This window comes from Meriones unguiculatus, chromosome 5, assembly GCF_030254825.1.
Source record: "Meriones unguiculatus strain TT.TT164.6M chromosome 5, Bangor_MerUng_6.1, whole genome shotgun sequence".
Taxonomy (NCBI): Eukaryota; Metazoa; Chordata; class Mammalia; order Rodentia; family Muridae; genus Meriones; species Meriones unguiculatus.
The window spans coordinates 52451133-52465276 of record NC_083353.1 but is presented as its reverse complement, the minus strand read 5'-3'; the positions used below and the strand labels follow the sequence as shown (position 1 = coordinate 52465276).

At 46.9% G+C, this 14144-nt stretch overlaps 1 protein-coding gene and 1 pseudogene across 1 annotated transcript in view; one reads left to right on the top strand and one right to left on the bottom strand.

Annotated features, from left to right (window-relative positions):
• Nucleotides 1–14144, top strand: part of Nup210 (nucleoporin 210) — a 99648-nt gene that overhangs the window by 25756 nt on the left and 59748 nt on the right. The window contains exons 5-8 of the mRNA XM_021639284.2: nt 1531–1681; nt 3318–3450; nt 13147–13305; nt 13852–13920. Coding sequence (XP_021494959.1) covers nt 1531–1681; nt 3318–3450; nt 13147–13305; nt 13852–13920 — 512 coding nt within the window. The remainder of the gene's footprint in view (nt 1–1530; nt 1682–3317; nt 3451–13146; nt 13306–13851; nt 13921–14144) is intronic.
• On the bottom strand, nt 10121–10497 carry LOC110549850 (cytochrome c-like; annotated as a pseudogene).

The window sequence follows — 14144 nt, the reverse complement described above, 5'->3', positions numbered from 1 at the left end:
GCCTGTTGGTAAGTGGCAGAGTTGGTGTTTGCATTCAGATCTCTGTATCCAGCTGCTATATCCAGCGTGAGAGCTGCTGAGTCCTTGCTGAATTAAATGCACATTTGATAGAATGAAAAGCTCCTTTGGGATCATCAAGATGACTTAGTGGGCAAAGGATCATCACCAAGATGATCTGAGGCTTCAGGCCTTACCACATGGTGGGAAAATTGACTCCTGCAAATTGCCCTCTGACCTCACTTGAGCCATGACATGAACAAACATACATACATGCACACACACAGAGGGGTGGGAGAGAAGTGGTAATAAATGCAAAAGAAAGTATTTTTTCAAGTTTCTTTCCTGAGTCTGCCTATTTTATTTAGAGCCGTGGTTGAAGGCTGTCTGTTGGCTAGAGTGGCAGTGGAGCAATTCAATTTAAAACAAGAGTATAGTGCGGATTGCTTGAGGGCCTGTTGTCAGCGTGATGTCCTGTCACCTTTGATTATTTCACTGTGCTTTTGCTACCATTAGGATATTTTCTTGAGTATCTACAATAAAGTTAGCAAGATCAGGAAATTGGGACTGGAGAGATGGCTCAGCAGTTAAGAGCAGTGGCTGCCCTAACAAAGAATCCAGGTTTGGTTCCCAGCATCCATGTAGCTCAAAGCTGTCTGTAACTCTGGTTCCAGGGGATCCAACAGCCTCTCTGACCTCCACAGGCGCTGCATGCACATGGTGCACAGATATACATGCAGTCAAGACTCACATACAAAATTAAAATAAAGTATTTAAAAAAAAAAAAAAAACCAGGAAACTTGCCCAAATGCATGTTATCTTCAGACCTTACAGTGGGAACCTAGGGTCACACATTGCATGCTGTCACTTTTTTTTTTTTTTTTTTTTTGTCAGCATGGGACAGTCCCTTGGTCTTTCTTTTACTTTCAGAGTCTTTAAACTTACGAATATGACAGTCCAGGTGGTATGTGTGTGATGCTGGGCATGAGACCCAGGCCTTGTGCATACTAGCTGCACCCTGTCACTGAGCTACTTGATGATAAACCACAGCACAGGGAAGTACTAGGCTATCCTGGGGGCTGTTCCTTCTTGGGTAGAGCAGGGGGCTTATTGTGAATTGCAGGCTGAGAGTTGAAGTAGGGACCCCATAAGCTTGTCAGCGTGCTCTCAGGAGGGTTTGCCATGTGTCTGATTTGCAGAGCTGATAGGTGTTACTGACCCTCTTTGAGCTGGGGATTTGGGCTTGCCTTTAATGTGATTCCAGCTGTTAGTCTCACAAATCCAGTGCATGTCATCATGTATGGGTATTGCTATAGTGCCCATTCCCAAGGCCAGGTGTATTCCACAGAGACACTGCAGCTCTGACTCAATGGCAAAGATGTGTTTCTAAGTGTTGCAAAGCAGTGTGCTTTGTGATATCAATGTCCCTTATTCTGGGATCCAGCCCTCAGCATGGGACCTTAGTACTGGTGAATGCCACACTAGATTCTGGGAAATTCCTTGTTTAGATCTCATGATGTGTTCCCCTTTCAGAATCCTCACCTTCTTGGAGTCTACGTATATCCCGCCTTCCTATATCTCAGAGATGGAGAAGGCCTCCAAGCAGGGCGACACCATCCTAGTGTCTGGGATGAAGACTGGAAGCTCCAAGCTCAAGGCTCGCATTCAGGAGGCTGTCTACAAGGTGGGCCTAGGTTCCACTGTGCTGTCCCCACAGTGGGGTATGGATGACAGTGGGTTATAGATCAGGCTCTAGGGTGTTTGGACTTCTTTTTCTTTCTGTTTGTTTGATTTCTGTGAGCCATAGCATAAGAATGGGTCGAGGCTTCAGAAGTCATCATCTCAGAGGTCACAGCGTTATGCTCCTCAGTTTTGAGGGAGTTTCAAGGAGTTTTGTCATTTCCAGAAAGTGTTCCTCATCCTGATTCAGGGACACAACTACTACCTGAGACATAGCCTGGGCTTCAGCTATCCCCATGTTATTTCTCCCTGTGCTCTAGCTGGGGACCTTGAGCCTGGCTCAGTGGCCATTTGTAGATGGTTGCATCTTCCTCTCTCCAGCTAGTAAAAGGCTTTTCGTGTTAGCCTTGCATGGCAGCACCCACCCTGAGTCCAGACCCATGTATGCTATCAGGGTGTTGAAGCAAATTTATGGAGATTGAAAATGGCCATAAATCCACCGAGAACAGTCTGGGTCTATTGGCATTTCTGTCAACAAGGATCATTTCTGCCATTAATTTTCTCCAACAATGAAAGCCGCAGGCTCCTGGGGAATCTGACATCTAGGGTACACTGGACAGCAGGCCCTGAAATCCTGTCTCAGTCTCTGAAGTTCCTTCCTGAGGACTAGGTGGAGAAGAGACTGGGGAGTAGGAACTGAGGACACATAGGACTCCCTCTCTCAGGTCATCCTGGACCTCTGAGCTTTGGTGGCGTGAGAGTTTGAGCACTTGTAGTTACAGCAGCCGTAGACATTGCTTCTGGCTCATCACTTTTCTTTCTGTGTAGTTACTGTCACTGTAAATCAAGATAGAGCATGTGTAAGGTACAATGGGTGGTCATATGTGTTTTGGCAGTGACAGTTTTGAGCACATCCTGGTGCCATACTTAGAGGGTCCTCCTAGGTTCTAGGGTGTGGGGTTGCAAGTGATGTCCTGTTTGTCCATGCTTTCTTTATTCCTATAGGTACATACTGAGAAGCATACCTGAGCTGTGGACCTAGCATGGCCAGTCCTGGGGTCAGTCCCCAGAACTGCATAAAAACAGAACAAATGGGGCTACAGAGATGGCTCAGTGGCTAAGACTGCTTGCTGCTCTTTCGAAGAGCCCAAGTCCAGTTTCCAGCACCTACATCAGGTGGCTTAAAGATCCAGATAAAGGATATTCAGTTCCCTCCATAGGCACCCCCACACATGTGATATGTACATACAGAGATACAGACATGTACTTATAATTAAATATTAAAACCACCATCAACAACAGTAGCTCGACAGTTAAGAGCACTTGTTGCTCTGCTAGGGGACCTTGATTCCATTCCCCAGCGAACACATGCCAGCTCATAAGCATCTACAGCTCCAGTTCCAGAAGATCCAACATCCTCTTCTGGCCTCAGGGGGAGCGAGGCATTCATGTGGTACACAGAAATACTTGCAGGCTAAACACCAGCACACATTAAAACACGTGGATGCCCTCAGACCTCACTTGAACTGTGACATGGACACATACACACACATACACATATACACATATTCTTACCCATAGCTCCCCTGACCCCATTCTCTACCCCACCTCAACCTCTTGCTCCTTTTCTCTGTGCTCAGAATGTTCGTCCTGCGGAAGTCAGGCTGCTGATCTTAGAGAACATCCTTCTGAATCCAGCCTATGATGTCTACCTGCTGGTGGGGACGTCCATTCGCTATAAGGTTCAGAAGATCAGGCAGGGCAAGATTACAGGTACAGTAGTGACTTAGAAGTCATGTTAGATGCTCTTTCTTTAAAAAAATATTTTTTTTAAATTTCTTTATGTAGGTGGGTGTTTTGCTTTATGTGCATGCAATACCTGAGGAGGCCAGAAGAGGGCAGTGGATCCACTGGAACTAGCTGTGGTAGTGAGCCAATGTATGGGTACTGAGGACTGAACGTGGGTCCTCGTCCTCTGTGAAAGCAGCCAGTGTTCCTAACCACCTAGCTATCTCTTCAGCTGCTTTTGTTTTTATTGCTGTGATAAAAATAGATGGCACATGAAGTTTACGACTATAAAGTTTTCCTGTGTACAGATCAATAGTATTACATTCCTTCATAGCATTTTCTGTCACCACCATCCATCGCCAGAACTTTTCCATCTTCCCCAGCTGAACTGATGTCCTCATTAAACATACCCAGTCTCTTTCCTTTTCACCCAGCACCTGCAAGCCCTGTCTTACGAAGCTGACTGCTGTGGGGACCTCAAGTTGCTTTCAGTCCTGTGTGCTCAGTCTGTGATGGGGCTGCCATTGACTGTGCCCTCAAGATTGGTTGCTGGCTAAAATGCATCAGACCACGCTTTATCTGTCTGTCCTTGGACAGTTGGCATGGCTTCATCTTTTGTTTGTCATGAAGAATGTTGTGAATGTGGTTATGCTTATAGCTGAGTTCCTGCTTTCAGTTCTCTGGCTTCACTTAAAACAACTGCAGAGTTTTTGGCTCTCAATTGATCAGATTGTGCCCCGGGCCTGCCTCTGACTACTGAGCAGAATTGAGCTTGGTCTCAGGTGGGCCGTTTCTGCCCAGGCTGTGAGGAAAACATGATTGACAGAAGTGGAGCTAGTCTGGGAAGTCTGTGGTTGGGGCACACATGTTTTAGAAGGTAAGCGTTGATGGAGTTGGTTCTCCTGGGAATCCTGACGGTCTAGTTCATAGGTGCACGTGTATGGTGTCAGACCACAGTGTTCAGAGGATCTCATAAGTGTGCTGCTTCAGGGTTGGCTCATCTAAGGGCTTTGGCCACCAGAGTGTCAGGGCCACTCCAGGTGGCATTTAAGAAGCCTGTAGGTGCTGCTACCTATAGGCGATGTAAGGGCTCCAGTCTCCTATCTTGAGTTCTAGGTTAGATGACAGTTCATGGATGGGACCTGAGAGGTACTGCCTCCATGAGCCACCAGCAGTGTGTATGGTTAGTCATCTGGGGTGGGTATTGCTTGGTCCTCGACCTCCTGCTCCTTACCCTCTTTTCTGAGAACAGAGATGGAGGGAAGCAAGCTTGTGTTTTATGAGTGTGTGCTGCATGCTGGTCAGAAGACGTCAGCCTTCTGCTTGGTGTCCAGTTAGGGGGAAGGTGCTTTACAAGAAGATGTATAGGAAGCCCAAAGGTCCTGTCCCAGCTTGATTTCATCTTCGACTCTTGGGAAGAAGCTTTGGAAGGACAAGAATGGTTCTAAGACTGTGGTGAAGCTTTCTGGGACCTTGGCAAAGCAGTGGAGTTCTGTGGTCACTGATGTGACATCCTAAGAAGGAACATGGTGGGGAGTGTCGTGAAAGACAAGAGAACACACACAGGCTTATATAAAATTCTACGTGAATGCAGATGCTGACCAGAAGTGTCCTTGCCTTGAAAGATGAGGATCTGGTGGTGTTGTGAGAGACTGTCCTCTGAGCTAAGCAGCTGACATCTTGGGACATTCATCTGTGCCCCTTGCAAAAGAGATCATCCCAGCTGGGCTTGCTGGCAACCCACCCCCTCGTACAGAGAGGATGGGCCTCTTCTCCAAGTACCCAGTTGCTCTCTGCCACCCGGGTGCCTCAATTGCATGGGTCTATAGGAAATTCCTCATCCTTGCTGAATAAGGCTTTCCAGTATGGCTCGTTGTGGAGGAGTACCCACAGCCCTGTAAGCAACTCCTCACCTAAGCTCTGTAAGGAAGTCCAATAAACGCTTTGGTTCTCTGTAAAAACAGGGGTTTTTCATGCCCACCCTAGCTCCCGAATAATGACACAGAGACCTGTTATTTTTTATTGTAAGTTTCAGGCACTGTACCTGAGTAGATACTGAGCTAGTCTAACCTGACTATGCTGGTCTAGTCTACTTCATCTGGTCTGTTACCTGCCATATTAGTCTAGCCCTGGCTGTTCTTTCTTCATCCATGTTCTTGTGGTAGCTCTCCTTTGGAGGCTGTCTGGTCCCCACCCTCTCTCTTTCTATGGGCCCAGAAAGTCCCACCTTCTCCTCTTCTTATTAACCAATCAGAAGATGATAGAAAGCATCTTTTTTTTTAATACAACTTTGAGACAGGACATATGAGCATTATTATGCTTCATAATAATGACAGTGCCAAAGTCTGACTTTAACCAGAGCTCTTGGTACAGAAATCAACATTTTTGAATACACAGTGCACAGAAACATCCTCTAAGCAGTTCCCCAGAGTGACCTATGGTAGAACTGTGCTTGGGTTTGTCATTGTAGAGGAGAGGTGGCTATTGTTTACATTTCCTCCTGAGAAGGGATTTTAGTAACAGGTGGATATTGCCAACAGTGTCTTACTAGGACTGAGCACCTCTGAGGCTCTTAGCAAGGTTCTGAAAGCACTTCCTGTTAGGACTCAACAGCCCTAGGAAGTGAGCTTCATGAAGACTCCCTGATGTAGGCAGGGACACAGAGGAAAACCTGAAGGTCATGGAGCTATATGGTCCAACTAAGTATTGTCTTTTGCCACTGTCCTCTCAAGAAAGTCAGAAAACCATGCTAAGGATAGTAGCTGGGCTTTCTCCCAGCAACAAGATGGAGACAGTCTGCTACACAGGGTCCATGACAGCTGAAACAGCCCAGATGGGGTTGGAGGGAGAGCCAGCACATGTAGGAGGCGCTGGAGCTTATCCTAGGAGCTTATTCTAAATCAGCACCCAAATTCACCCTTCTCTGCTTCCTGACTGTGGATGCCTGTGACCAGCTGCCTCGCCCTTACACTACCGTGCCTCTCAAACTGTGAGCCCCAAAGTCTTTCCTTCCTCAAAGGCCTTTTGGTAAGTAGCTAACATAGCATTTTATAGCCCAGAGAATTATACCTACCAAAGGTCCAGAAACCTTGGAGATTTGATGCCATAGAAGCTGAGGAGTGAGAGCCCATGAGAGATATGCCAGAGCTAAAAAGAGGCTGGCCATTGTAGTCATCATCATTGTCATCATAGTTGTTGTGTCCCAATCCCATCCCACCCCCTGCTTTAGTTGTATCCCCATTTCCCCGCCCCAGCCCCTGCTCTCATCAGTTGGGTACATCCCTAAGTGATGGGTGATGGTGTTGGCCAGGCTTGGAGAGGCTTCCAGTTGGATGTCCTATGAAACAGCCCACAGGCATAGGTTTACCAGAAGCAGAGCCCACATGTGGAAACGCCACCATTTTCTTCATATGGTTGTTTTCTTCCATCGATGTCTTTTCTGGTGCTATCTTCACAGTTAGTCATTGGAACGTCCTTTAACTTCCAAAGCTGGATTTAACCATTTTGTTTGAAAATTAACATCCAACTTATGTTAGCTGACATTTTCTTTCACAAATGTATGAAGTCTAGAAATTGGGAATTTCACTGAGACTTTCACATTAAAGAGATCAGTGGCTGAGCATGGAAGCAAGTCTGCTCAGGCCCTCAGGAGGATGAAGCGGGCAGATCATGAATATAGATGAGCCTGGGGTAGAATACAAGTTCAAAGACAGCCAGGGCTATGGATCAAGGCCCTGTCTCATAGAAAAGTATGAAGATTTGTTGAAAGTGATCAAAGAGGCGCCTCTTCACAGTCAGAAATTCTGAATTTAAAGCTGTTTCCCTAGGTGAGAGCTTTGTCTTGAGTCTAAATATTGGCACTGTGAATGACCTACACAAACCTTTTAGTTAGGTGTGTGAATGTTTCCCCCTGCATGTATATTCGGAAAGCTATGAGACCAGGGGAACCAGTCTGGATCAAGAGTGAGGTTGAGATGTGTCCAAACACCAAAAATCTTGTCCTGAGACTGGCAGGAGTAGGACTGCTTCCTCCTTGCTCTTGGTTTGCTTGCGACCCCCACCTCTGCCACCCTTGAGGTAGTCATATAGCCTGGTGGCCAGGTTTCAAGTTAAACTTGCTCTCTCCTTATAAGGACGTGCCAAGCTAGCACCTGGAATTCCTCTTCATGCAAATGAAGCATTCCCAGCACCTCAGCCTTAGCCAATGATGTACACTCACCTGAAAATCCCTACCCACTCCCCAAGGTTTTTAGCTCTTACCCTCAATAAAAAGAGCTGTTTCACTGAAACTGTCTCTGGAGAAGGCTGTTTCTCCCACAGTCACGCCAACTGATATCCAGCCTGCTACACAACAGTACCTGGATACCCAAGGGGGAAGAACCAGATCTGGACCTCATGTATATGCTCCACCTGTTTTCTGTTTCCTGCAGAGGGCAGAAGAGTACATTAGATCCCTTGGAACTGGCATTATGGATGGTTGTGAGCCTTCATGTAGGTTCTGGGGATAAATCCAATAAGTGCTCTTCACCACTGAGCCAGAACCTTTTACCTCAGAACCTTTTAATTTAAAATACATACATATGTACGTACATACACACTCACATACATATTATATAGTGTATGGGTGGTTTTGTGCATGTTTATCTCACTGGTGCTTATGGAGTCCAGGAGAGGGTGTCAGCCCACAGAACTGGGGTTACAGACCCCAGTTGTGAGCTACCAGATGGATGCTGAGAATTGAAACTTGGTTCTTTGGAGGAGTGGATAGTGCTCTTAACCACTGAGCCACCTCTCCAGCCCCAACCTGTAAGAACTTTCTAATGCAAACAGAAACACAGGCTTAGCAAGCAGAGCACCTCTGAGCTACATCCATAGGCCAGTTCATTCGTAAAATTCTGATGCATTCTCTACAAGAGCTGTAGTGGCTGTTGCTGGTTGATGCTCGTGTGTGTGTGTGTGTGTGTGTGTGTGTGTGTGTGTGTGTGTGTGTCGTGCACTGTGTACTTTTGTAGTGCTTCTATGTGAACATTTGATGCAGACTCTCATGAGCCCTATGCTTCCCTATGCCGTGCTCCTGTGTTCAACACCTTTATGGGATGCCTGGTATCAGAAGAGTTTGAGGTTCTGTTGAAAGTTTAGACATTCTTCTCTTACACTTTTATGTCATGTCACTTACAATAGGAAGCTTTCTTGCATTTTACGATCTGGGGTCTTGCTGTGTTGCAGTGTTGGCCTTAATCCTCAGTCCCAGTGAACCTCACTCATCTCTTTATCTGATGTACTACTATTAGTGACTGCAACATGCCAAAAATATCTTTTCATCTTCCCCGCTGGTCTGTACTGGGCCCCTCACTTAGGTTCTGGGGTTTTCTGCTGTATACTGTAACCCAAATCCATACATTAGCCTACAGATTCTCACAGGTTTGTTCTACAGCACCCAGCACCACTAGGCTGCTACAGTTCTGCAGCATCACACCCTGTAGAGGGTCTTCATACAGTTGCCATGTTCTGCCACTCCACGAGGAAAGTCCACAGCTTTGTCATTGTCTTGGCTAGTGCTTTGTCATCATGACAGTAGCTAGAGCCATCTGGGAAGAGGGAACCTCAATTGAGAAGACAACTCCCTCTGACTGGCCTGTAGGCAAGTCTGTAGAGCATTTTTTTGATTAATGATTGATTGTTGTGGGAGGGCCCAGCCCTGTGGATAGTGCCATTCTTGGGCGGGTGGTTTGGGTGCTGTAAAAAAGATGGCTGAGCAAGCCAGTAAGGAACATTTTTCCATGGTTTCTGCTCAGTTCCAGCCTCAGGTTCCTGCCTTGAGTTCCTGCCCCGACCTCCTTATACTGGACTGTAAGCTCTAAGTTGGGGTGGGTGCTAGAGAAATGGCTCAGTAGTTAAGAGCACTGGATGCGCTTCCAGAGATCCCAGATTTGATTCCCAGTGCTTATATGGTGGCTCACAACCATCTGTAACTCCATTTCCAGGGGATCTGACTATCTCTTCTGGCCTTCATGGATACCAGGGACCACCCTGGTGCACTGACATACATGCAGACACATAAAATTTTTAAAGTTTTAAAGCTGTAAGTTGAAATAAACCCATTCTTCTCCAAGTTGCTTTTTGGGTCATGGTGTTTATCACAGCGATCGAAAACAAACTAAAACAGTCCTCAAATGACCTTTTCTGTTCTAAAAGGCAGGAATGGGGACACAGAAAGGAAGGGTGGAGCGGAAGCAAGACCAAACCCAGCAGGGCCAGCACTCAGCCCTGTAATTCAGTTCTAGCATCGCAGGAATGTGCTGATGGTATAGCTGAGCTCTAGTGGGCTTGGGCAGCCCCGCGCCTGTGCCCTTTCCATCTGTGTCCCACATAGCCTGTCTCTAGGGCTGGCTCTACTTGTTGCCTACACCTTCCATCCTCCTAGCATCTCCCAGCATCAAGTCCCCATCACGACTCAGGCTGCATCCTCACAGCTTCATTCACCCATTGTTTTCACAGCTTTCCACTGAATCTAGGCAGAAGTCCTTATGACTCCTTAACTCTTATTTGTTGATTTATTTATTTTTATTTTTTACTACAAGTCAGTTTTACTTAAATCAGGACTGTCCAACAATAACATTGTTAGCCATTCATGATCTGAATTTTGATTTCTGAATTAAATTGTGGTACACATTAAAAGCCATGAGACATTTGTTTTGTAATAAATAAGGCAGTAGAATTTCTCATTGGTAGCCTTTTAAAGATAAGCTATTAGGTCTGCCCTTTCTCCCTTCTTCTTAATTCCAGCAAAGATCATTTTTGTTCAGGGCTGTACTTTTTGGGATTCTCCAAATACTCCATCAAGGTATCCTCTCCCCAGATGATGCCATTGTTCTTGTTGACATCCGTGTAGGAGAATCCAGCGGCCTGACCTGTCTTCTACCCAAGAAGACCATGAGATTTTCTCCAGTCTTATACTTGCCTCCCTTTTCCAGTGTGGCACTGGGCACAATTCTGAACAAAAATCTCCTTGCTTTTCTCAACATCACCCATATTTAATCCGCTCCAGGCTGGTTGATGCCACAAATGTTACAAATCAAAGACCGACGTTCTGTTCTCTGACTCCTTAACTCTTAACATCTCTGACATTCTTCAAGTTTTCTAAACCAGCATCATGGGGATGGAACCGTGATCTGCTGCCAGGTCAAGCAGTCGCTGGACTGATTTGGCCTCAGCTGCTATGGCCTCTTGAGTACCTGGGCAGTAGAAGACAGCAAACAAATTGTGGGAAAACACTTTGCTAGGATGCTTCATGGACACATAGTAACACACATGGAGGACATGGGCAAACATGCACCGTTGGGCCACCCCTAGAGTTTGCTGCAGCAGGTCTCAGACATACACTCTGCACCTGCACCCCTCCCCCATGTGAGGCTCCAAGTGATGCTGATAGTCTGGGGATTGTGCTCTGAGGGCCTGTGATCCAAAAGCAAATCACTGGACTTTTTGGAGTACACAAGAGATGCAGAAGGTAGGCAAGTTGTGTCTTTTTCCAAATCCCCTTAGGCACTTTCACCGGCCATATCAAATTCCAGGGCAAGAAGTGGTACATGGCTATAGCTCTACTGACAGTGAGTGAGTAGTTGCCTAGGACATGCTAAGGATGCAGGGGAGAGAAGGGAAAGTGGTTAGTCGTGGGGACAAGGGCTGCTGGTCTGCTCCTAACTGGCTATAGGGCCATATCTTAGTCTATATTCTGTTAGATGAAATACTCAGGAAGCTCCTTGATGTGACTCACATTCTGGAGGTACAAGAGCACCAGCTGTTGTTCTGCTCTGCCTTTTGTTTGCAGCTCCCTTGGCTGCTTTCCCTCAGGCAGGTGGATCATGTTGTGGCACCATGTGCAGCAGGAGGAGAATATGTGATAAGGGAGGAGGCCAAGAGTTCATGAGCCAGGCTTGCATATTCATAACAATCCACTCTCTCAGGAGCTAACTAGGGTTCTAGACTTGCCTTCATTCCTTTCAAGGCCATGCCCTGGTGACCTAACCACCTACCCCTAAGCCACATGTTTTGCTTTTTTTTTTTTCCCCATTAATTTGTTTATTTGTTCACTTTATAGTCTGATTGCAGCCCCCCTCCCTCCTCTCGTCCCATTCCTTCCCTCACACCCCTCACCCTACTTCCCACCTCCCATTCTTCTTAGAGAAAAGGAGGTCCCCCATACCTACTAACCCACTTTGGTACATCAAGTTGCAGCAGGACTAAAAGCATCCTCTCCCACTGAGGCCAGACCAGGCAGCCCAGCTGTGGGAAAGGGACCAGAGCCAGGCAACAGAGTCAGAGACAGCCCCCACTCCAATTGTTAGGGAACCCACATGAAGAACAAGCTGCACATCTGCTACATATGTGTAGGGGGCCAAGGTCCAGCCCATGCATGCTCTTTGGTTGGTGAGTTAGTCTTTGTGAACTTCTATGGGCCCAGGTAGTTTACTCTGTAGCTCTTCTTATGGTGTCCTTGAAAATTGTAAGATTATGTATTTCTTTACGAGTAATAGTATGTGGTTATAGGTGCCTGCAATGGCCATAGAAATCAGTTCCCCCTGTAATTAGAGTTACAGGCAGTTTGAGCTGCCCAGATGGGTGCGGGGTATTGAACTCAGGCCTTCTGTATTCGTAACCACTGAGCCAACTCACCAGCCCCCAATCATCTCATCTCTCTCTGTATGTGAGCATGGGGGTTCGCTTGCCCTGCCACTGCTCTGAGAACAACCTCAGTGTTGGTCCTCACTGTCCACTTTGGTTAAAACAGAGGCTTTTTTTGTTCACTGTTAAATAGGAATGCTGGGATTGCAAACACGTGCAACTGCTCCTAGCTTTGTATTGGTGCTGGGTTTTGAACATCCATCCTCATCCTTACTCAGCAAGTGCTTTACAAGCTGAGACATCTCTCTGGTCCCAGGCCATGCCCTTTGACTGGCTGAGGGGTGTGTGTGTGTGTGTGTGTGTGTGTGTGTGTGTGTGTGACATGTTTTCTTAGCATATGAAGTTTAGGTTCTCACTCAAAGCAGTGGAAGTCATGGCAGGCCATGAGCTAGCTTCTCATCTGACTTGCTCAGCCCTGTCCTTATTACTAGGGATGTTGAGAGATGGGGTAGGGAAATTGGTCATGAAACACCTAAGCAAGACCAGGGCACCTTCACCCTGGAGTCAGCTCTCACTTTTCCTTTCCTGGGTAATTGAGCTTCTGTCCAGCAGCTGTCATTCAAACATGGACAATGTTCTCTGCCCAGATGGTGGAGATGGTGGGTTTCCCAGAACCTGTGATTTCCTGGGAAATTGTTCTGTGCCCTGGGCTCTTGTTGGGAAAGGTGTTTTTACACAAAATAGACACAGGAGGAGCACATTGAGTGGTCAGGACTTCAGCCATTCTTTGCCATGGTAAGCCGAGTGTCTGAAACTCAGCGAGAGACGATCGGCTTTGGCCTTTTTGGTAATACCGATGAGAACATCACTGGGCCTGGGACATAGAGAAGAACTTGCTCGCTTCAGGGGCTGTCGGATGCCCACCAATGTTAGCACTCTTCAAGCAGCTGTCTTGACAGCAGGCCCCCAGAGTCAGGGCTGAAGATGGATGTGTTGGTATGCAGCATTTCACACCTTCCCCTAACCCCCTCTTCTTGTCTCTCTTTTCATACCCAGAACTCTCCATGCCTTCTGATCAGTATGAGCTGCAGCTTCAGAACAGCATCCCAGATCCTCAGGGAGACCCTGCCCGTCCTGTTGCCATCCTGACACAGGACACATCAAGAGTCACTGCCATGCAGATGGGACAGAGCAACCTGGTCCTGGGCCACAGGAATATCCTCCACTCTGGCAGGCACCGTGTCGTGCCGACTGCTTTGAAGCCAAGTTGTTTTTCTCCCTTAAAGCCAGCCAGGACTAAAAATAGCACTGTTTTCCCCATCTGTCTGAAACTCAGAAAGAACCTAAATAGCAACCCGCTGAGTGGAATTGCTCACCTCTGTGGGTGACTCACAGAGATTCCCAGAGACAGAAGTCTGGTAGAGGCACACGTCATTCCAGGCATCTGGAAGCTTCTCAAGAACCACAGCCCCCTCAGAGTGGGCCTGGCAGAGGCTGTGTGAATACTGGCACATAGGTTGTTAATAACTTAAGATTGATTGTATGCTGTTTGGTCCCTGGGGTCCCTTGCAGAGACCCTGCTTTGTAGGGTAGACAGTATAATAAGAATTTTGACTCACCAACACCTTTGCTCTAATTGGCTTAAGCTAGGGGTTCTTCACCCACCTCTCAGTGCACAGAATGTGTGCATGATGCTCAAGCCATATGAGTCAGGCGAGAGCCCCATCTACTTTACATTTTGTACCTTAATTAAGAATTCAGGTATCCGAATGCAAGGAGCTTCTAGGCTGCCCAACAGCACCATCTATGTGGTTGAAGCTGGGTATCTAGGTAAGTGTGGCCCTCTGGGGTTTCCTGGACATTGATTGCTTGTGACTATATCAATTCAAAGAGTAAAAGCAAGAGCTGAGGTTCAGCTTGGCAGTGTATGTGTTAGCTAGTATGAGAATGGCCCTGGGTTCAATCTCTAGGACCAGCCAGCAAGAGCAAAGCCACAAAACTGAAGAGGTACAGCAGTTCTCACACTGTCCATGTCCTCTATTTGCCAGGCACAA